This window comes from Ranitomeya variabilis, chromosome 2 (assembly GCF_051348905.1).
Source record: "Ranitomeya variabilis isolate aRanVar5 chromosome 2, aRanVar5.hap1, whole genome shotgun sequence".
Classification (NCBI taxonomy): domain Eukaryota; kingdom Metazoa; phylum Chordata; class Amphibia; order Anura; family Dendrobatidae; genus Ranitomeya; species Ranitomeya variabilis.
In genome coordinates, this window is record NC_135233.1 from 744,805,943 (window position 1) to 744,830,080 (window position 24,138).

Sequence of the window (24,138 nt, forward strand, 5' to 3'; positions counted from 1 at the left end):
TCTCCGGGCCCGGATGGGATACACCCTCGAGTACTGCAGGAATTAAGTACAGTCATTGATAGACCTTTATTTTTAATCTTTAAAGACTCCATAATAACAGGGTCTGTACAACAGGACTGGCGTATAGCAAATGTGCTGCCAATATTCAAAAAGGGGACAAAAACTGAACTCGGTAATTATAGGCCAGTAAGCTTAACCTCTACTGTGGGTAAAATCCTGGAGGGCATTCTAAGGGATGCTATACTGGAGTATCTGAAGAGGAATAACCTCATGACCCAGTATCAGCATGGGTTTACTAGGGACCATTCATGTCAGACTAATTTGATCAGCTTCTATGAAGAGGTAAGTTCCGGACTGGACCAAGCGAATGCAGTGGATGTAGTGTATATGGACTTTTCTAAATCTTTTGATACGGTGCCACACAAAAGGTTGTTACATAAAATGAGAATAATGGGGATAGGGGAAAATATGTGTAAGTGGATTGAGAGCTGGCTCAGGGATAGGAAACAAAGGGTGGTTATTAATGGGGCACACTCGGACTGGGTCGCGGTTAGCAGTGGGGTACCACAGGCGTCAGTATTAGGCCCTCTTCTTTTAACATATTCATTAATGACCTTGTAGGGGGCATTCAGAGTAGAATTTCAATATTTGCAGATGACACTAAACTCTGCAGAGTAATCAATACAGGGGAGGACAATTTTATATTACAGGATGATTTATGTAAACTAGAAGCTTGGGCTGATAAATGGCAAATGAGCTTTAATGGGGATAAATGTAAGGTCATGCACTTGGGTAGAAGTAATAAGATGTATAACTATGTGCTTAATTCTAAAACTCTGGGCAAAACCGTCAATGAAAAAGACCTGGGTGTATGGGTGGATGACAAACTCATATTCAGTGGCCAGTGTCAGGCAGCTGCTTCAAAGGCAAATAAAATAATGGGATGCATTAAAAGAGGCATAGATGCTCATGAGGAGAACATAATTTTACCTCTATACAAGTCACTAGTTCGACCACACTTAGAATACTGTGCACAGTTCTGGTCTCCGGTGTATAAGAAAGACATAGCTGAACTGGAGCGGGTGCAGAGAAGAGTGACCAAGGTTATTAGAGGACTGGGGGGTCTGCAATACCAAGATAGGTGATTACACTTGGGGCTATTTAGTTTGGAAAAACGAAGACTAAGGGGTTATCTTATGTTAATGTATAAATAAATGAGGGGACAGTACAAAGACCTTTCTGATGATCTTTTTAATCATAGACCTGAGACAGGGACAAGGGGGCATCCTCTACGTCTGGAGGAAAAAAGGTTTAAGCATAATAACAGACGTGGATTCTTTACTGTAAGAGCAGTGAGACTATGGAACTCTCTGCCGTATGAGGTTGTAATGAGTGATTCATTACTTAAATTTAAGAGGGGATTGGATACCTTTCTGGAAAAGTATAATGTTACAGGGTATATACACTACATTCCTTGATAGGGCGTTGATCCAGGGAACTAGTCTGATTGCCGTATGTGGAGTCGGGAAGGAATTTTTTTCCCCAAGGTGGAGCTTACTCTTTGCCACATGTGTTTTTTTGCCTTCCTCTGGATCAACATGTTAGGGCATGTTAGGTTAGGCTATGGGTTGAACTAGATGGACTTAAAGTCTTCCTTCAACCTTAATAACTATGTAACTATGTAACTATGTAACTACATCATTTTATGTACTTGCTGGGAATGTACTATATGTTATTGTCTGTTGAGGGTTCAATAAAGTAATACCATACTGTGTTACTCTCACTTTGTGTTTTCTGAGTAATATTATGCCCATGGAGGAAGGGGTACAAGCCTTCAGTGGGATGAGCTATGGTCTTTTGAAAGGCAGACAGGCCAGCAGACGAGAGTAACCACTAAATTCGTGTTTCGACAACTACCTCGGAGGTATTGGCCTTTAGCTTCTCTCCTAGATTCCTTGCAATAATATTTAAGGACCTCCCTCAAACTTGTCATTGATACCGATGTGGACTTTGACCTCTGGGTTTTCCCAGTGCTACTGCAAGAAAAATTGGGCAAAGATTCTTAATTCTAGATGTGCTATGCTGATAGACTCCAACATTAAAAGACTGAATGCTGTAAGAAATTCAAAAGGTACAAAAACAAACTTTAATTTAAGGGTGCACATATTTATGCAACCACATTATTTTAGATCTTTATTTCCTAATTCCTGCTAAAACTATTTCAGTGTTTTTTTCAATAGATACAATCCGGTTATGGGTGACACTTAAGGTGGAAAACGTTTTGAAATCATCCATCATTTTAACAAGGATGTGTAGACTTTTATATCATCTGTATCTATCATGCAAATGAACAATATTGCATTGTTTTATGTTCATAATCTGATTTTAATAAGCATGTTTCCTTATACTTTCATTGAGAATTCACAAATTCTATGCATAATTCCAATTTATCGTTGCTCAAATAGAAATATATATCTAATTTCTAATAAGGAGAAGGTGTCTAAAAGTCAGAATATGTTAAACACATCACTGAATTCCCTGTATTATGACAGAACATTTAATTTATTGAACACAGTAGTAATTATGTATTGTTTACACATGCAAGACTAGATTGAATGCAGGCTGGACAATTATCTACTGAAAGAGCCATGGTATTAGAAATAATTACTAAAATAAATATTCTTTCTACTCTAAATCCAGTTTTCTGCAAAGATTAAGCATATGTAAAGCTGATATTGAAGTAAAAATGCACTACAAAATGTTTTTTTTGCAATCTGCATATACAGATTACATCAAATTTGGCCATGAAAATTAAATATATTAATAATTACTTGAACAACCATGCAACTCTACAAATCATATGGTAATATTGATAAATACATAAAAATGTTAGTAAAACTGGAAATGTGCATACAAAAATAATTGAAAAAAAATGTATATCTTCACATCAATGGGCACCAGCGGAATAACTACTACCATTATTAAGTATAAAATAATTGCATCATGTGACTAATCCTATTCAAAAATATCAATAAAGCAGTAAAAGAAGAAACTCCTAATAATATATGAAACTGAAGAAAAAATGGAGTGCTGACTTCATGAATATAAACATTTTTTTTTATTTATTTAATCAAAATCAATTAAAAATAAACTATATACAGGGTCTTCATCAAGAAGGAAACTACAAGTCCCACATGGGGAGCACTCACAGTACTTGGGCTGTCATAGTACAGAGGAATAATTGAAAGTATATAAAGGATATTATAAATCCAGCAGATAAACATACATCACCTCAAAAGAGGGGAAAACAACCACAGCAGACAAAAATTTATCAGTTTAACTCAAGTACATCCAAAGCCTCTCTATATATACTTGTCCTAAGAGAGGTAATGTGTAATGGTAACTCATATGGATATATCTAAAGTCCATATTGCATCAATGCATATTCCTCTGAGGACATAGCTTACCCATATTTAAGGTGCAAGTGCATTTATATTGACAGATATATAGATCAGGCAAGGGAGTTAGGTGGGATGGAGGAAAGATGAGTTCAGTTTTGTCGATATTAAGCTTTAGTAAGCGACAGGACAAGAAGGAAGTAATGACTGATAAACACTTTAGGATTCTGGACAGTACAGAGGTGACATCTGGGTTGGCGAGGTAAATCTGGGTTTCATCAGCGTATAGGTGGTACTGCAAGCCATTGGACTTTATGAGATGTCATAGGCCAAAGGTATACACTGATGAGCAAAAGGGTAACACTGTTTTGAACTTTTAACTTTCAGACTTCAGATCTTACCATCCACTAATACTTTCAATGTTAGACTTCCATCATTTTATACACAATCATCTTGGCTATTTCTTACATAAATTTGACTTTTAACTATTTAGCACATGATTAGTTATGCAGATTCTTGTCAAGCCATTTCATTGTTACTGTTTTGCTTCTGGTAGTGGCAAAATCTTTTTTTCTCCTGAATGCTACAAATTACAAACTCTTCTTACATTCCCTAAAAGCTCAGTGTATTATTAGATTGATTCCCAAGAGAAAGTTCACTGTTTCAAATTGAGGAGCAGCCATGAAGATTTCCCAAGAAAAGAGAAACAGAATCATCCATTTCATCGATAGTACTCTCTCGGCCAAGAAAATTGCCAAACTACATCATGTGAGCATCAAGACAGTTGGAAGAATATGAAATAAAGTCGTTTTCATTAAAAAAAGAGGTGGATATACAGTCAGAATATCAGAGTCAACAACTCAGCTCATCACAAAGTCTATCAGTTCTGGTACGAAAAACACCACAGTGGAGTTGGCTATTATGCTTAGAGATAGTGAGATTACAGATGAAGTCTGGAATAGTGGCCTGAAAAAAGTGAAAAAGCCTCTATTTCAATATCGCCATAAGAAGTGTCGGCTCGAGTTTGCAGAAAAGTATGAAAAGTGGACAGGAGAAGATTGTAAATGGGTGATTTTGAGCAACGAAACAAAGTCAATAGACTAGGCTATGATGGGTGCAAATGTGTGTGGAAAAAACAAGGGAAAAAAGGAGTCAACTGATTGAGATATTGAGGGAACTATCAAGATTGGTGTAGGAATCCTGTTGATATGGGGTTATTTCACAGCCAAAGGAGTCGGATACTTGACCAGGATCGATGATGGTCTCAATGCTGAGCTATATCTGAGTATGCTATAAAATTAGTTACTTCATACACTTGAGTACTATGGGTATGAAAAGGACAACATAGTGTTCCAGCAGGACAACCAACCATAGCATATGTTGAGATTGGTGAATAAATGTTTCAATGACAATGAAGTAGAGGTGCTGGATTGGCCCCCACAATCTTCAGACCTCAATCCCATCAAACACTTTTGGGTAGAGTTGAAGAAAAAGCTGTGTACATACCCAAGTGCAACCATCAGACAAGTGTGAACCAACTTTGGGAACATGCAGTTCTGAAGAGACCTGGAATTAGATTTTTGTTTAGACATGCTTGAATCTGATTGAGAACATCTCCAGAAAGATTCAGACAGTGTTAGAAGCCCAAGGTGGATTTACAAAATACTAACAAAATAATACAAATCAAAATCTAGATTTTTGTGAGCAAAACAGTAACAATGCAGTGACATAACAAGAATCTGCAAAACTTATCATATCCTTAATAGTTTCAAGTCAAATTTATGTTTGTGATATCCAAGATTATTGTCTACAAAATGTTGGTAGTCTCTCATTCAAAAGCAGTAGTATGGAGCCTGAAAGTTAATAGTTCAAAACATTGTTACCTTTTTGCTTGTCAGTGTAAATTGAGAAGAGTAGGAGTCTCATGACAGAGCCTCGAGGGACACCGACAGAGAGAGGGTGATATGAAGAGGTAATGTGGGAGTGGGAGACACTGAATGTGCAATTTGAGAGCTATGAGGAGATTCAGGATAGGGCAAGGTCTTTGATGCCAATGGAAGAGAGTATTTGTACATTTGTTTTAGGGGGAAACCGATTCCCTGTCCCCACTAAATAAGAATCACCATGTGTTACCATGCTCTCAAATACCAAGAATAGTTACAAATCATAGCTCATTGCAAAAGAAAACTTTCTTTACCATCATGAATAGTCTATGATTTTAAAAATGCCCCCCTAGAAAAGGTAAGCATATACTGGGTTTGGAATGTGGATCCTCACCTTATTCCCTACTCGGTTGGCTGGTGCTCCTTTGTTCTTTCTGCTGCATGTTGTCTGTTTTAATACAGCATCTAGTCTGTGTCAACATGGAGTAGAAGATAAAGGCTAACATATATATTATGCAAATTGCCTCTTCTGAGAAAAAGAGGACTTAAGAGGACTTTAAGTCCTCCTTTTCTCAGAAGAGGCAATTTGCATATTTAAATTCCCAGAGGAGCATTGTACGGCAAATAAGCCTCCTTACCTTGACAAGCCAGAGATGGTATGTCACTCTCCATAAGGAGAAACGATACCCCTTAGACAACATATATATTGGAATTTGTGAAGCAAGTGTATTTATAGGAGTCGCTATCCTATCACTTGCAGAATTTAACAGGAACCTGATACATGCTGTTCAATATGTGGGAAGAATGTATCAGATATTGGCTATATGAACTCATCCAGGTATGTTTGACTCTGAAATGTCATGGCATTACAGAGAATTATATACTTTAATAGCCACCAGGAACCGAGACCATGCTGCATACAAGTTGGACAGGGGTGTCCTAGGCAGCTTCCCCATGCCCGCTGCCCTGGATTGCCAAGTCTCTAACTATCTGCTCGTATACGTGGTGAAACATTTGTGAAAAATGCGGTGGGGTTTTGGTGAGTTTGTAGTATTGGACCTATTACAACCTGTGTTTAAATATTTTTGTAATCTAATTTGTGCCTAATGCATCAGCACTAAATAGTCTAAGTTGGTGAAGTGAAGTAAGAAAAATATATAACTTAAATTTATGGGATGAAATAACTACAAATTGGCATGTGCATATGAATTTGCCATTTTTGCTATGAAGCCCCGAATAATTTCTGGTGCATTGGTGCAAGCAATTACCTTCATAAGTCACATGCTTAGTGAAAGGAAATCTGCTGTGTACAATCTAAGTGTGTCATATTGTCTGTCAGTATAAACAGACCTTTTCTGAAAGTCACAGAGACTGCAACACCTTTAAGCAACAGGTAACACTATCCAAATAACACCATGAAGACCAAGGCAATCTCCAAACAAGTCAGGGACAAAAATGTTTAGAAGTACAACTCTGGGCTGAGTTATAAAAAATCAGAATCTCTGATGATCTCCTGGAGCAACATCAAACCCATTGTTATCAAATAGAAAGAACATGGTACCACAACAAACCTGGGCTACCCACCAAAACTCTCAGCCCAGGCAAGGAGGACATTATTCAGTGAGGCAGCACACTGGTCAGACAGCCATGGTTCTTATGCTGTCAAAAGACAGCGTGAGCTTACAGCTGTGATCGAAAGTATAAGGTTTACCTCTGGTCACTGGTGCTGGCTGATGGGACTACTGCTCCCATCAGCCAAAGCCTGCTGCTACTAATAACAGTGAGAGGAGCAGCTAATGGGAGTATTCATCAGCTGGCTCCTGTGCTGTAAAAAAAAATAAGAAAAATGGCATAGGTCCACCTGTACTTTTGATAACTAGCCAGGGAAAACTCACAGCTGTGGCTGCAACTCTCAGCTGTCAGATTCTGCAAAGCTGGTTATCTAAAATAGAGGGGTCCTGATGCCATATTTTTTAATGATTTAAATACATATCTTAAAAAAAGGATTGGGTTCTCCCCATTTTTGACAACTAGCCTTGCAAAAACAGACAGCTGAGGGCTGGTATTCTCAGGCTGGTAAAGTGTCATGGATATTGGCCCCCAGCCTAAAAATAGTAGCCTGCAGCCACCCAGAAAAGGTTCATCTATTAGATGTGCCAATTCTGGGGCCTTGATCCACTCTTCCCACTTGCCCTGTAGTGGTGGCAAGTGGGATTCATATTTATGGGGTTGATGTTACCTGTGTATTGTCAAGTGACATCAGGCCCACGGATTAATAATGGAGAGGCATCTATAAGACACCTATCTATCAGTAATCTTATTGTTATATTATAAATAAAGACAGAGCCAGAATAAAGTCTTTTATTTGAAATAAAACAAAACACACTTATACTTTTTTATTTAAAAATAAAAAACACAGTTATACTCACCTAACACCTAATTTCACAGAATCCCTTGTATCCTGTAATAAAACAAAAATAAAAAACAACAATATCACTCACCTGTCCATCGTTCTGTCCCAAGCCATAATTCATGTCTGAGGGATAAATCGTTTTCAACCTGGACCATGCCAAGATGCGACCATCCAGGTTGAGAACCACTGGTGAATGAGTTGCTGTGAGCACAGCCTCAGTGACTAGCGGTGATGTCATCAAAGTTACCCCAGGTCACAGAGCTGAGTCACTAAGCTTAAACTGCGGTTAAGTCAGTGAATTTTTCCCAACTTAGAAACCACGGCTGTCTGACCGGCGGTGAAGCACATGGCAGCGAGACAAACACCCAGTGTTCGGGGGGCCGAACCTGAACAGTAACACAGACTTCTTGGTGAAGTCTGTGTTCGGTGTCCATGCCCGAACACTAGGTGTTCGGAAAGGATGCTGAACTTTACTTTTTGTGTTCACCCATCTCTAGTTGTGAAGTAGCAAAACACTAAAAATGCCAAGGGGAGTGAAAGTTTTCACAAGCCAATGTACTTAGCGGCACTTGTGCAATACTTTTGTATAATAATTTTTGAATACCATTGAAATACTTATTTATGTGTGTTCGAATAATTGCTTAATTTATACATAATTTGTTAATTATGTGTCTTACTGATGGGGTTGCCACAGTTGCTCACCCACCACTTTTAATTCATGCGCATATTGCTGGAATTGCCTGCAACATTTTACTTTTATCTTAATGTACTCAATAAAGCTTAATCTTGTTTGAGTAATTTGTATCATAACTTTGCCTTGACATCCTTTTGGTCTTTTTGGTTTTCTCTATTTATTTATTAATGAAGTGTTTTGCACTTTGGGAGTTAGAGCCTTGCACTACATACATGCACTGAGCATTACTCTGGCACAGAATTATTTGAGTTTAATAGAAAAAGCGGATATGACAAAATTTGAATTCACTTAGTAGTGTGGATTTTAGCAAGATAAACTGTTCATGTAGGAATGCTCGGACCTGACACCCAAGATAGTGCACCACCACATTATGAGTGTCAGGTCTGAGCATTCCTACATGAACAGTTTCCTGGAAAGTGGATTGGTCATTGTGGGACAGTTGAATGGCCAACAAGGTCTCCTGATCTGACCCCCATAGACTTTTATATTTGAGGTCATCTGAAGACAATTGTCTATGCTGTGAATATACGAGATGTGCAAAATCTGAAACAATGGATACTGGAAGCCTGTGCTAGCATTTCTTCTGCGGTGTTGCTATCAGTGTGTCAAGAGTGGGAGAAGAGGGTTGAATTGACAATCCAACACAATGGGCAGCATTTTTAACACATTTTATAAGTGGTCATAAACTTGTAAATAGCTCATGAAAGAATAAAGATACTTTAAAACCAAGCACACCATTGATTGTCTTGTGAAATTCTCAATAAGTTTGATGTACCACATGACCATCTTCATATTGAAAAAATAAAGTTGGATCCAAAATGGCCAACTTCAAAATGGCTGCCCTGGTCTCCACCCATCTTCAAAAGTTTTCCCCCTCCCATATACTAATGTGCCACAAACAGGAAGTTGATATCACCAAACATTCCCATTTTATTTAGGTGTATCCATATAAATGGCCCACCCTGTAGAGTTTAGCTCAGCTAGCATATTTATGTATTGTGCTTGGTCTTAGAATCATATTTATTTTCTGTGCTCAATTAAAGTTTGGTACAAGTATATTGAGCTTGTTTTTGGATCCATATTTATTTACTACGCTTTATTCTGGTGCTGTAGTTATCTCTTTTGCTTACATCTATTCTTTGCACTGAAACAGCATTTGTAACATAACTCAACATAGTACTTTATTTTGTTATGTTTTAGTGCTTTTTTATTGTGCATCTTCCAAGCGCAACAAGATAGGTATATGTGTTTATGTAATGTATTGCAAATATTATGCAGTAATTGTTTAAGATTTTATAAATCCTTATACTGCATCATTACACTTATAGTAGTCTGGATTACTAAATGTTTAAACAGAAAAATATTATTATTGTTCATAATGTCATAAAGAGCTGTTACAAGCTAAATTAAAAAAAGGGTTTCCTACTATTGTGGACAAAGACCATTCATGTATAATGGTTACAGCTCTCCTTGACAAAAACAGGGTATTTAAAGCTTGAGCCATAGTGATGAGTTGACCACAAGGTTATCTTTGATATAAAATAAATTTGGAGGGAATTCAGCATGTTTTTAACATTATAAAGTGCATAAATAAATGTACGATATGAAATCATAATGCCTGAAGAAATAAATTATTATTTTAGTTTTCGTTTTGAATCAAACATATTCAATTCAATGTTATAATTATTACTGCAGTTCAATGTAAATTTTAAAGTACTGTTGCACTCTGAGGAATATTTTTTTTTCCAATGCTTGATATTTAGATAAGACAAATTAGATGAAACAACATTTGCTAAGCAATTTAGGAAGTGAAAAAGATGTTTTACATAGTTATTAATGGTGTTTATTTGCCCTTTAAGGAAAAATATTAATTTGTTAGGTAATGTTTGTCAACCTAACATAAAATGTCAGATTTGAATGAGAAGATAAATCAAGATACACTGAAGAAATGGAAATTTCTGAAAAACAGTATATGCACAAAATCTCCAATACAAACTGACCCCAATCTCATTAAAATTTGCACCAATTATGTTAATAAGGTGGTTTTTTTAGCAAAACAAACACTTATTTTCATGAAAGATGATGCCCTTACTGACCTTTTGAATCAATGTTCACTGCAATAGTTTCAAGGCATTTAGTTTTTAGTTTTTATTCTACTCTGTGTTTTACAAGAAGTTTAGTGACTGTTTATATTTTTCTTGTCTAATCAAAGGAAAAAATAAATGCATGTTATCATTGTTAATGGATCAAGCCAATTTGTTTCAGAATAATTACATGATAATTAGTGTTGAGCATTCCGATACCGCAAGTATCGGGTATCAGCCGATACTTGCGGGTATCGGAATTCCGATACCGAGATCCGATACTTTTGTGATATCGGGAATCGGTATCGGGATTAATAGCAATGTGTAAAATAAAGAATTAAAATAAAAAATATTGCTATACTCACATCTCCGACGCAGCCTGCACCTCACCGAGGGAACCGGCAGCCTTCTTTGCTTAAAATGCGCGCGTTTACTGCCTTCCGTGACGTCACGGCTTCTGATTGGTCGCGTGCCGCCCATGTGACGGCGACGCGACCAATCACAACAAGCCGTGACGTAATTTCAGGTCCTGAATGCCTAATTCTAGGCATTCAGGATTTGAAAATTACGTCACGGCTTGTGATTGGTCGCGTGCCGCCCATGTGACCGCGACGCGACCAATCACAAGCCGTGACGTAATTTTCAAATCCTGAATGCCTAGAATTAGGAATTCAGGACCTGAAATTACGTCACGGCTTATTGTGATTGGTCACGTCGCCGTCACATGGGCGGCACGCGACCAATCAGAAGCCGTGACGTCACGGAAGGCAGTAAACGCGCGCATTTTAAGCAAAGAAGGCTGCCGGTTCCCTCGGTAAGGTGCAGGCTGCGTCGGAGAGGTGAGTATAGCAATATTTTTTATTTTAATTCTTTATTTTACACAGTAATATGGATCCCAGGGCCTGAAGGAGAGTTTCCTCTCCTTCAGACCCTGGGAACCATCAGGGATACCGTCCGATACTTGAGTCCCATTGACTTGTATTGGTATCGGGTATCGGTATCGGATTAGATCCGATACTTTGCCGGTATCGGCCGATACTTTCCGATACCGATACTTTCAAGTATCGGACGGTATCGCTCAACACTAATGATAATCACTTATTAATTTTTTTATGTAATTGTATTAACTTAGTACATAATCTTAAATGCAGTGGGAATTAGAGCTTGTGCTATTACAAATACATTTAAATGAACAGGTGCTGGTCGAGGGCGAATTGGAGTACGTGGTGGAGAAGATTTTGGATTCTCGTATCTCTAGACGGAGACTTCAGTATCTGGTTAAGTGGAAGGGCTATGGTCAGGAGGATAATTCCTGGGTTGTCGCCTCTGATGTTCATGCGGCCGATTTGGTTCGTGCCTTCCACGCGGCTCGTCCTGATCGCCCTGGGGGTCTTGATGAGGGTTCGTTGACCCCTCCTCAAGGGGGGGTACTACTGTGAACTCTATTTTTGGGCTCCCTCTAGTGGTCACAAGCGGTACTGTGTAGTGTTGTCTTTCTGCAGGTTGGCTTCATCACCTGGTTCGTTATCCTTGGTTGGTTTCCTATTTAGCTCACCTGGATACTCAGTTCCTTGCCTGCTATCAATGTATTCAGTGCTCTTCAGATTCCTGGTGACTACCTTGCTCCCAGTCTCTCCAAGACAAGCTAAGTTTTTGTTTGTTCAGTTTCTGATTATCAGCGTTCATCATGTTTTTTGTCCAGCTTGTTAAAATGTGATTTCTTACTTGCTGGTTGCTTTAGGGTACTGAGTTTCTCCCCTCACACCGTTAGTTGGTGTGGGGGTTCTTGAAATCTCAGTGTGGATATTTTGTAAGGGTTTTTTACTGACTGCATAGACCCCTTTTCTATTTTCTGCTATCTAGAATTAGTAGGCCTCTTTTGCTGAATCTGCTTTCACCCCTGTGTATGTGCCTTCCTCTTACCTCACCGTTATTATCTGTTGGGGGCTTCTATATCTTTTGGGGATTATTTCTCTGGAGGCAAGAGAGGTCTTTCTTTCTCTCTAGGGGTAGTTAGTTCCTCAGGCTGGCTCGAGACATCTAGGATTATAGACACGTTCACCGGCTGCTTCTAGTGTGGTTGGATAGGTTCAGTTTTGCGGTCAGTCCAGTTTTCCACCTCCCTAGAGCTTGTCCTATGTTTAGTCACCTTGCTGGAGTAATTTGTGATCCTCAACCACTAAGGATCATAACACCGTTCAAAAGTTTAGGGTCACTTAGAAATTTCCTTATCTTTCATAGAAAAGCACAGTTTTTTCCATTCCAATGAAGCTAACATTACGTGATGCATAAATATACGCAATACATTGTTAATATGGTAAATGAATATTCTAGCTGTATTTTATTCTAGGTGTATAGAGGCCCATTTCCAACAATTATCCCTCCAGTGTTCTTATGGTACTTTGCATTTGCTAACTGTGTAAGAAGGCTAATGGATGGTTAAAATACCCTTGAAAACCCTTGTGCAAGTATGTTAGCACAGCTGAAAACAGTTTGGCTGATTAGAGAACCTATAAACCTGATCATCCTTTGAGCTAGTTGAGAATCTGGAGCATTACATTTGTTGGTTCCATTAATCTCTCAAAATGGCCAGAAAAAAAGAACTTTGATGTGAAACTTGACAGTCTAATCTTGTTCTTAGAAATGAAGGCTATTTCATGCAAGAAATTGCCAAGAAACTGAAGTTTTCCTACAACGGTGTGTACTACTCGCTTCAGAGGAGATCACAAACAGGCTCTAACCAGAGTAAAAAGAGAAGTGGAAGGCCCCGCTGCACAACTGAGCAACAAGACAAGAACATTAGCATGAGAAATTGATGCCTCACAGGTCCTCAACTAGCAGCTTCATTAAATAGTACACGCAAAACGCCAGTGTCAACATCTACAGTGAAGAGGCGACTCCGGGATGGTGGCCTTCAGGGCAGAGTGGTAAAAAAAGCCATATCTGAGACTGGCTAATAAAAGATTAATATGGGTAAAAGAGCACAGACTTTGGACAGAGGAAGATTGAAAAAAGTGTTATGGACAGACGAATCCAAGTTTGAGGTGTTTGGATCACGCAGAAGAACATTTGTGAGACGCAGAACAACTGAAAATATGCTGGAAGAGTGCCTGATGTCATCTGTCAAGCATGGTGGAGGTAACGTGATGGTCTGGGGATGCTTTGATGGTAAAGTGGGAGATTTGTACAAGTTAAAAGGGATCTTGAATAAGGAAGGCTATCACTCCAATTTGCAACGCCATGCCATACCCTGTGGACAGCGCTTGATTGGAGCCAATTTCATCCTACAACAGGACAATGACCCAAAGCACACCTCCAAATTATGCAAGAACTATTTTGGGAACAAGCAGGCAGCTGGTATTCTATCTATAATGGAGTGGTCAGCACAGTCATCAGATCTCAACCCCATTGAGCTGTTGCGGGAGCAGCTTGACCGTATGGTACACAAAAAGTGCCCATCAAGGCCAACCAACTTGTGGGATGGGCTTCTGGAAGCATGGGGTGAAATTTCTCCAGATTAGCTCAGCAAATTAACTGCTAGAATGCCAAAGTTTTGCAATGCTGTAATTGCTGCAAAGGGAGTATTCTTTGACGAAAGCAAAGTTTGAAGGAGAAAATTATTATTTCACGTAGAAATCTTTTTTGAACCTTGTCAATGTCTGGACTACATTTTAAATTCATTTGGCAACTCATTTGATTAATAAAAGTATGAGTTTTCAAGGAAAACACAAAATTGTCTGGGTGACCCTAAACTTTTGAACGGTAGTGTATATACAGTACAGACCAAAAGTTTGGACACACCTTCTCATTGAAAGATTTTTCTGTATTTTCATGACTATGAAAATTGTAAGCTCATCAAAAGAATGCCAAGAGTGTGCAAAGCAGTCATCAAAACAAAAGGTGGCTACTTTGAAGAACCTAGAATATAAGACATAATTTCAGTTGTTTCACACTTTTTTGTTAAGTATATAATTCCACATGTGTTAATTCATGGGTTTGATGCCTTCAGTGTGAATGTACAATTTTCATAGTCATGAAAATACAGAAAAATCTTTAAATGAGAAGGTGTGTCCAAACTTTTGGTCTGTACTGTATTTCCAGAAAAGGAGGCAGCATGTCCAGCAAAGTGCAAAAGTAAGGATTCTTTATTCAGCACTTCAGCAGTTGAGGAATGCTCCATAGAAAGAGCTGGAATGTGCCTGGTGTTGATGATACTGGCAGTGCTGCTGTCATTTTTGGATATATATCTATATGTATATATATATCTATATATATATATCTATATCTATATATATATATATATATATATATATATATATATATATATATATATATCTATATATATATATATATATATATATATATATTTATATATATATTTTTCTTTTTTTTGCTCTAAGTACCTTCATTTTGTAAGTGTGCCCAATATAGCAACAATGCCAAGCTTCATATAGTCAATGTTTCTATACATCTTGGCACTTACAGAGTGCTGCTATATTCTTCTGTTTGCCTGTGTGTACGGTCACTGATTGTGTCTTCACCATTCTCCCGACACTTGTAATTTTTTTGTATTTATTTTGTGTACTTTTCTGTTAATTCTTTTAATATAACCAATACATTTATACTTTTTATATGCAATAATTTTTACATCTCTTGAGATTTATATGCTCTGTTTTTGTTCTCTGACATTGTCCCTATTCTTTTGGGAGCTTCCCATACAGACTATGGTCATTACTTATACCTAAGGTTCTGGCATATATTATGCATGTATTCTTTTTATGTATTATGCAGTCATGGCAGCTTAAACCTGTTCACACTTGATTTATTCTGTTCCGAGGTGCATGGTCAGATTTTTTATTTTAGTAGTATACTATTGGAGATGGTGACGGCCTCCATATTTGACTAATAACTCGTCCTATAAGCTGCAGGCTGTTTTTAATTTATGCTGGCTTCTACATGCCCTTTAAAGTTGTAGCTTTTTAGCCCAGGAGAGACAAGTTATATAAAAATTAGGTTAGGGTCCATGAAAGAAAATTGTGCCTTGGCTCTCATAAATTGGCCAAGTATATAAGTTTATAATTATAAGTATATAATAATAATAATTATATTACCACTTACAGAATGCTGCTGTATTCTTTTTGCTTTATATATCATATATAATCATGATTTTTTTCATATAAAATATATTTTAGTAATACAAAAAAAGCAAAACAAAAACCTTTACTTATTAGGCATCTACATGACTGTAGAAACCATGAGAATTAATTCTACAGATTATTAATTTAACAGATTAAATCGTGAACAATAAAAATATTGCAAAAAACTAAGACAAAAATTAATTTTCTTTCCATATCTACTGTACTATATATCACAAATAACATTGTAATTAATATGTACCCTACAACAGAATTAAAAATATATATATATATATATATATATATATATATATATATATATATATATATTGTCCCGCATTAAGTAAAGCCTTATATAGTAAAACTTCTGCCTGTTGCAAAGAGAAGTGGAAAAAACTGATAAAATTTCCTGGTCATTATGACCCATTTAGAACAAGTTGTTTTTTTTAGTTAATGCTACAATTTTAGTTATACATTTTCAAATGATTCAGTGGTATTTGCTGCACTTTGGTCAAAATATTGCATTTTTTATCTACTGGCATAATCAGTAAAACATTTTAATGCATTCACCCATGGCTGGTAAAATGCAAAGATTAACAACAACATAAGCATAAATGGAAAGATATAAAACATTTCCAAAAGTAAAAGAAATTAAAAGATTCTGATACTATGCATGTTGTATAGATATAAAAATACGAAAAACAAACAAAAACTTACATGGTCCATAAGCTCACGAACCATTCCATTCCACTGCTGCGTGGCGTCATCCTTGACTCCATATTTTCCATCCTCCACCAATCTAATTTCATATTTAAATCCGAGGATTTCAGATAACTTTTGAAGTAGGTCAATACAATAGCCTTCAAATCTTTCCTTTCCATAGAGTGGTTTATCAGATTTCTTAAACATCACATAAGGTTCTTCCTGTACAATAAAATGATTTTTCTGGCTTAATTTGTCCATAGTCCATAGCACGTTTGTCACTTCAATACTATTTGTAAGGTGATACAACAAATCATTTTCTAAATTGTAAACCCACATTTCTCATGTTAGCTCTTAAACCGTTTTCAGATATACCAGTAAATAGAGGTAACTGGTGTAATCAATAACCTATTTGTAATTAACCATTTGAAAAATCTTAAAAATGGTGCAATGTTCTTTTTGGCTCTATCATCTGTACCTACATTTTTTTAGAGAGCTCTCTAATTTGGTGCTGTTTTTATACAATAGAATATTTTTATGTCACAAAAAAGCATTTCATAGTTGAAATGTTTCTAGTCTCAGAATAAAATAATAGAATATCCATTCTATTATTGTTGATTATTATCATTTATTTCTCTTTAAAGAACCATATATATATTATATATTATTATTGGGTCCTACAGGGAAGGTGGCTTGTGAGTGCCTGTTGAGAGAAGGCACTGACATGCCTCCATCCCTGTCTGTCAGAGGCTGCTCTGATGCTCTGCAGTGCCAAAGAATTGCAGAGTATCAGATCAGCAATCTGACACTGTATAGTGATGTCCCATCCTGGGACCATTTAAAAAAGTAAAAAAAATATATATTAAAAAGTTGTAAAAATATATATATTTTTTTTAAAAATCCCCAAATAAAGAACAAAAAAAAGAAATATTTTCCAATGAATACATTTATTTATGTAAATGAAAAAAATAAACAACAAAAGTAATTTGGTATTGCCACGTCCGCAACAACCCGCTCTATAAAAATGTTCCACAAGTTAGCTCCTTCAGTGAACACTGTAAAAAAAAAATACAAACTGAGGCAAAAAGCAATGCTTTCTCATCATATGTCAAATTGTCATGTGCCCGAAAATGGTACCAATAAAAACATCAGCTCGTCCCGCAAAAAACAGGCTATAACATGACTCTGTCGCCAGAAATATGGAAAAATTATAGCTCTCAAAATATGGTGATGTAAAAACTAGTTTTCGCAATAAATAGCATCTTTTGGTGTGTGACAGCAGCCAAGCATACAGACGCAATATAAATCGGGTATCGCTGTAATCGCACTGACACAAAGAATAAAGTCGCCTAATCACTTATACTGCATGAAGAATGGCGCAAAAAATAAATAAAACCAATTCTTAACATGCTGTTGATTTTTTTCATTCTGCCTCGCAAAGAATGCAGTAAGGCTCAGCGCACAGTTACACTGCACTCTATGCTGCTTGCTTACACTGTGGAACCCTTGGCAGAAGATTCCCTATAATGAGGCAGATGTTGCTACGGTGGTCGCCATAAGACCTGTGATATGGCGGTATTCGTTTTTTTTAGGATTGCACAAAAAGTGCTGTTGGCCACAGTTTTGTGCACTTATGAAAAGAAGGACACTGCTGAACAGAGGCCAGACAGAGTCTAGAGTAACTCTGCTGCCTCATTATAGTGAATGAGACCATCAGGGGATTCATCTGTCATGCCACTCGGAGATTTATATGGAAACCCCGATGTAAGAGCTCAGCGTAGAGCACCAGATAAATGTGATCATAAATGTTAAGTAAAATGATCCCAAAAAAAGCCTCAACCCAATCAGCAAAAAATCAAGCCCTCACTCGGATCCATTATCTGTTAACCCCTTCACCCCCGGAGCTTTTTCCGTTTTTCCGTTTTCGTTTTTCGCTCCCCTCCTTCCCAGAGCCATAACTTTTTTATTTTTCCGTCAATTTGGCCATGTGAGGGCTTATTTTTTGCGGGACGAGTTGTACTTTTGAACGACATCATTGGTTTTAGCATGTCGTGTACTAGAAAACGGGAAAAAAATTCCAAGTGCAGTGAAATTGCAAAAAAAGTGCAATCCCACACTTGTTTTTTGCTTGCCTATTTTGCTAGGTTCACTAAATGCTAAAACTGACCTGCCATTATGATTCTCCAGGTCACTACGAGTTCATAGACACCTAACATGACTAGGTTATTTTTCACCTAAGTGGTGAAAAAAATATCCAAACTTTGCAAAAAACAAAACAAAACAAAATTGCGCCATTTTCCGATACTCGTAGCGTCTCCATTTTTCGTGATCTGGGGTCAGGTGAGGGCTTATTTTTTGCGTGCCAAGCTGGCGTTTTTAATGATAGCATTTTGGTGTAGATACGTTCTTTTGATCGCCCGTTATTGCATTTTAATGCAATGTCGTGGCGACCAAAAAAACGTAAATCTGGCGTTTCGATTTTTTTTCTCATTACGCCATTTAGCGATCAGGTTAATGCTTTTTTTTTTATTGATAGATTGGGCGATTCTGAACGCGGCGATACCAAATATGTGTAGGTTGGGGTTTTTTTTATTGATTTATTTTGATTGGGGCGAAAGGGGGGTGATTTAAACTTTTATATTTTTTTTATTTTTTTCACATTTTTAAAAACTTTTTTTTTTTACTTTTGCCATGCTTCTATAGCCTCCATGGGAGGCTAGAAGCAGGCACAGCCCGATCGGCTCTGCTACATAACAGCGATCATCAGATCGCTGTTATGTAGCTAAAATGCAGGTGTGCTGTGAGCGCCGACCACAGGGGGGCGCTCACAGCCACCGGCAATCAGTAACCATAGAGGTCTCAAGGACCTCTATGGTTACAATGGAGGAGCATCGCCGACCCCCGATCATGTGACGGGGGTCGGCGATGCGCTCATATCCGGCCGCCCGGCCGGATGCGGTAGTTAAATGCCGCTGTCTGCGTTTGACAGCGGCATTTAACTAGTTAATAGCGGCGGGTGATCGCGATTTCACCCGCCGCTATTGCGCGCACATGTCAGCTGTAAAAAACAGCTGACATGTCGCGACTTTGATGTGCGCTCACCGCCGGAGCGCACATCAAAGCGGGGGTCCCGACATGTGACGTACTATTCCGTCACATGTCGGGAAGGGGTTAAAGGAAGTATTATGGGCTTCTGTGTTACTGGTAGCACAAAGGCTCTGGAAAAGTGAAATGGCTCCTCACTCCCCGAAAGAAATTCAGCAAATTCTTTGCTCTCAAATCCAAATGCCATCCTCCCTTCTGAGCCCCAGTGTGCCTAAACCACATTTAGCACCCACATGCTTGGCATTTCCGCAGTGATGAGAGCCCACCTAATTTACAGGTGTGTTTCTCCAGAAGCATGAGTAGCATGGGGTACTGCCACGTTCAGTAGAAATTGTGGGATAAGTTTTGGTGCCATTTTTATCCAATTGCCAGTATGAAAATGTAAAAATTGGGGCTAACACACAATCTTGGTGGTAAAAGTATAGATTATTTTACCTTCACTGCTCAATGGTATAAAAGTCTGTGACTCATCTGTGGTGTTAATGTAATCACTGCACACCTAGATAAATTCATTGAGAATGGGAGTCACTTATGGGGGGTTCTGCTGTGATGGCATCTCGGGGGCTCTGCCAATGTAATATGGTACCCCCAAACAAGTGCAGCAAAATCTGCACTATAATATTGCATTTCTTCCCTTCTGAGCTTTGAACTGTGCCTCAAAAGTAGTTTTTGATGACATATATGGTATCGTTAAACTCAGGTGAAGTTGCACAACCAATTTTGGGGTCCATTTTTTCCTGTTACCCTTGTGAAAATACAATATTTGGAGCTAAAAAAGTTTTTTACAAGAAAATTTGATTTTTTTCATGGCTTAACGTTGTAAACTTTTTGAAACACCTGGGGGTTCAAGGTGTTCAAGGTGGGGTTTCCACTGTTTAGGTATACCAGGGGCTCTCCAAATGTGACATGGCGTCCGCTAATTATTCCAGCAAATTTGCATTCAAAAAGTCACATGGCGATCCTTCCTTTCAAAGCTCTGCCATGCAGCCAACCAGTTATTTTCCTCACATATTGGGTATCAGTTTACAGAGAAATTGTACAACAAATTTTATGGAGCGATTTCTCCTGTCACCCTTATAAAAATGCAAAATTTGGAGCTAAAACAGATTTATCTGGGAAGATGTGACTTTTTTATTTTCACGGATCTGATTTATAAACTTGTGTGAAGCACCTGTGGAATCAATACATATCTAGATAAGTTTCATAAGGGGTCTAGTTTCCAAAATGGTGTCACATGCTGTGGGTTTCCACTGTTTAGGTACATCAGGGTCTCTCCAAACTTGACATGGCGTCTGCTAATTATGCCAGCAAATTTCACATTCAAAAAATGAAATGGCGCTCCTTCCCTTCCGAGCCCTGCCGTGAAATTGCACAACAAATTGTTTGTCAATTTTTGCCTGTTACCCTTGGGAAAGTAGAAACATTTACATCTAAAGAAAATTTTGGTGAAAGAAAAGTAAATGTTTATTTTTTCCTTCCACATTCCTATGAAGCACCTGAAGGGTTATTAAACTTCTTGAATGTGGTTTTGAGCACCTTGAGGGTCGCAATTCTTAGAATGGTGTAGCTTCTGGGTGTTTTCTGTCATGTAGGCCCCTCAAGGTCACTTCAAATGAGAGATGGTCCTTAAAAAAGTGATTTTGCAAATTTTGTTGTGAAAATGAGAAATTGCTGGACAAATTTTAAACCTTATAACTTCTAACAAAAAATGTTTCAAAAATTGGGCTGAAGTAAAATAGACATGTGGAAATGTTATTTATTAAAGCGAGCCTGCCACCAGGTTTGGCCAATATGAGTTACAGCCACCGCCTTTCAAGGCTTATCTACAGCATTCTATAATGCTTGTAGATAAACCTCTGATCCAACCAGAAAAGAAGAAAAATAAGTTTATTATACTTACCTGTGGGGCGGTCTAGTCTGAGGGGTGTCACAGGTCTTGGTCTGTCGCCTCCCATCTTCTTATGATCGTGGCCCTCTTGCTTGCTTCATGGCTCCTCGGCATCACGCTTCTGCACAGGTGTACTTATCTGCCCTGTTGAAGGCAGAGCAAAGTACTGCGGTGCTCAGGCAGCGGGAAAGCTAAGTGAGGCCCAGTGCCTACACACTGCAGGAATTTGCTCTGCCTTCAACAGAGCAGATAACTATGCCTGTGCAGGAGTGCGATGCCAGGGAGCGATGAAGCAAGCAGGAGGGCGGCATCGCAAGAAGATGAGAGGCACCAGACCAGGACCTTTAACACCCATCGGGTCAGACCGCCCCTAGGTGAGTATAATAAAAGTTATTTTTCTTCTCTTGCAGGTTGGATTGGGGCTTATCTACAGCATTATAGAATGCTGTAGATAAGTCCTGGAAGGAGGTGGCCATAATTCGTATCGGCCAAACCTGGTGACAGGTTCCCTTTAGCTATTTTGTGTGGTATTACTCTCTTATTTAAGGGCATAAAAATTAAAAGTTTGAAAATTGCAAAATTTTCAAAGTTTTACCCAAATTTCATTTTTTTTCACAAATAAACGCGTTATATGAAAGAAAATTTACAAATATCATGAAGTAAAATATGTCATGAGAAAATCATCTCAGAATCAGTGGGATCCATTGAAGAATTCCAAAGTTATGACCTCATAAAATGACAGTGGTCAGAATTGTAAAAATTGGCCTTGTCAGGAAGGTGAAAACAGGCTTCGGTGTGAAGGGGCTGAAAATATGATTTTCCAGTTTTTCATACTTTGCATACACTCAATTACTATTTGAAGAAGTATCATTAGAGGTAGTATTCTAAAGAAGTTTAGCCAAAACATTACTTTCAGCATTGACATAAGATCAGGTGACTCAACTATGTATGAATGTATAGAAACTGAGGTACTAAAAAATTATGGCAGATGCTCAGAACTGGTGCATCAAAATTTGAAACCTTTGGCTATAACATTAGAAAGTTTATTCTCAGAAGGTCTGGAGAGCAATACAATATTTAATGCCTGCAGACAAAAGTGAGGTACAGTATGTGGAGGTTTCTTATAAGTTTTAGCCTGCATCTGAGCAAATGGAGTTGAGGATTATGTTGTTATACATGTACAGTGGGGCAAAAAAGTATTTAGTCAGTCAGCAATAGTGCAAGTTCCACCACTTAAAAAGATGAGAGGCGTCTGTAATTTACATCATAGGTAGACCTCAACTATGGGAGACAAACTGAGAAAAAAAAATCCAGAAAATCACATTGTCTGTTTTTTTATCATTTTATTTGCATTTTATGGTGGAAAATAAGTATTTGGTCAGAAACAAAATTTCATCTCAATACTTTGTAATATATCCTTTGGCAATGACAGAGGTCAAACGTTTTCTGTAAGTCTTCACAAGGTTGCCACACACTGTTGTTGGTATGTTGGCCCATTCCTCCATGCAGATCTCCTCTAGAGCAGTGATGTTTTTGGCTTTTCGCTTGGCAACACGGACTTTCAACTCCCTCCAAAGGTTTTCTATAGGGTTGAGATCTGGAGACTGGCTAGGCCACTCCAGGACCTTGAAATGCTTCTTACGAAGCCACTCCTTCGTTGCCCTGGCGGTGTGCTTTGGATCATTGTCATGTTGAAAGACCCAGCCACGTTTCATCTTCAATGCCCTTTCTGATGGAAGGAAGTTTGCACTCAAAATCTCACGATACATGGCCCCATTAATTCTTTCATGTACCCGGATCAGTCGTCCTGGCCCCTTTGCAGAGAAACAGCCCCAAAGCATGATGTTTCCACCACCATGCTTTACAGTAGGTATGGTGTTTGATGGATGCAACTCAGTATTCTTTTTCCTCCAAACACGACAAGTTGTGTTTCTACCAAACAGTTCCAGTTTGGTTTCATCAGACCATAGGACATTCTCCCAAAACTCCTCTGGATCATCCAAATGCTCTCTAGCAAACTTCAGATAGGCCCGGGCATGTACTGGCTTAAACAGTGGGACACGTCTGGCACTGCAGGATCTGAGTCCATGGTGGCGTAGTGTGTTACTTATGGTAGGCCTTGTTACATTGGTCCCAGCTCTCTGCAGTTCATTCACTAGGTCCCCCCGCGTGGTTCTGGGATTTTTGCTCACCGTTCTTGTGATCATTCTGACCCCACGGGGTGGGATTTTGCGTGGAGCCCCAGATCGAGGGAGATTATCAGTGTTCTTGAATGTCTTCCATTTTCTAATTATTGCTCCCACTGTTGATTTCTTCACTCCAAGCTGGTTGGCTATTGCAGATTCAGTCTTCCCAGCCTGGTGCAGGGCTACAATTTTGTTTCTGGTGTCCTTTGACAGCTCTTTGGTCTTCACCATAGTGGAGTTTGGAGTCAGACTGTTTGAGGGTGTGCACAGGTGTCTTTTTATACTGATAACAAGTTTAAACAGGTGCCTTTACTACAGGTAATGAGTGGAGGAAAGAGGAGACTCTTAAAGAAGAAGTTACAGGTCTGTGAGAGCCAGAAATCTTGATTGTTTGTTTCTGACCAAATACTTATTTTCCACCATAAAATGCAAATAAAATGATTAAAAAAAACAGACAATGTGATTTTCTGGATTTTTTTTTCTCAGTGTGTCTCCCATAGTTGAGGTCTACCTATGATGTAAATTACAGACGCCTCTCATCTTTTTAAGTGGTGGAACTTGCACTATTGCTGACTGACTAAATACTTTTTTGCCCCACTGTATGTACAGTGGCTTGCGAAAGTATTCACCCACCTTAGGTTTTTATTTAT

At 38.3% G+C, this 24,138-nt stretch overlaps 1 protein-coding gene across 2 annotated transcripts in view; it reads right to left on the reverse strand.

Annotated features, from left to right (window-relative positions):
- The window catches only part of GRIK2 (glutamate ionotropic receptor kainate type subunit 2), a 1,301,067-nt gene that overhangs the window by 461,323 nt on the left and 815,606 nt on the right, over positions 1-24,138 (reverse strand). For both annotated transcript variants that reach the window (XM_077289658.1, XM_077289656.1), the window contains one exon: positions 16,325-16,531. In XM_077289658.1, the coding sequence (XP_077145773.1) occupies positions 16,325-16,531 (207 nt within the window). The remainder of the gene's footprint in view (positions 1-16,324; positions 16,532-24,138) is intronic.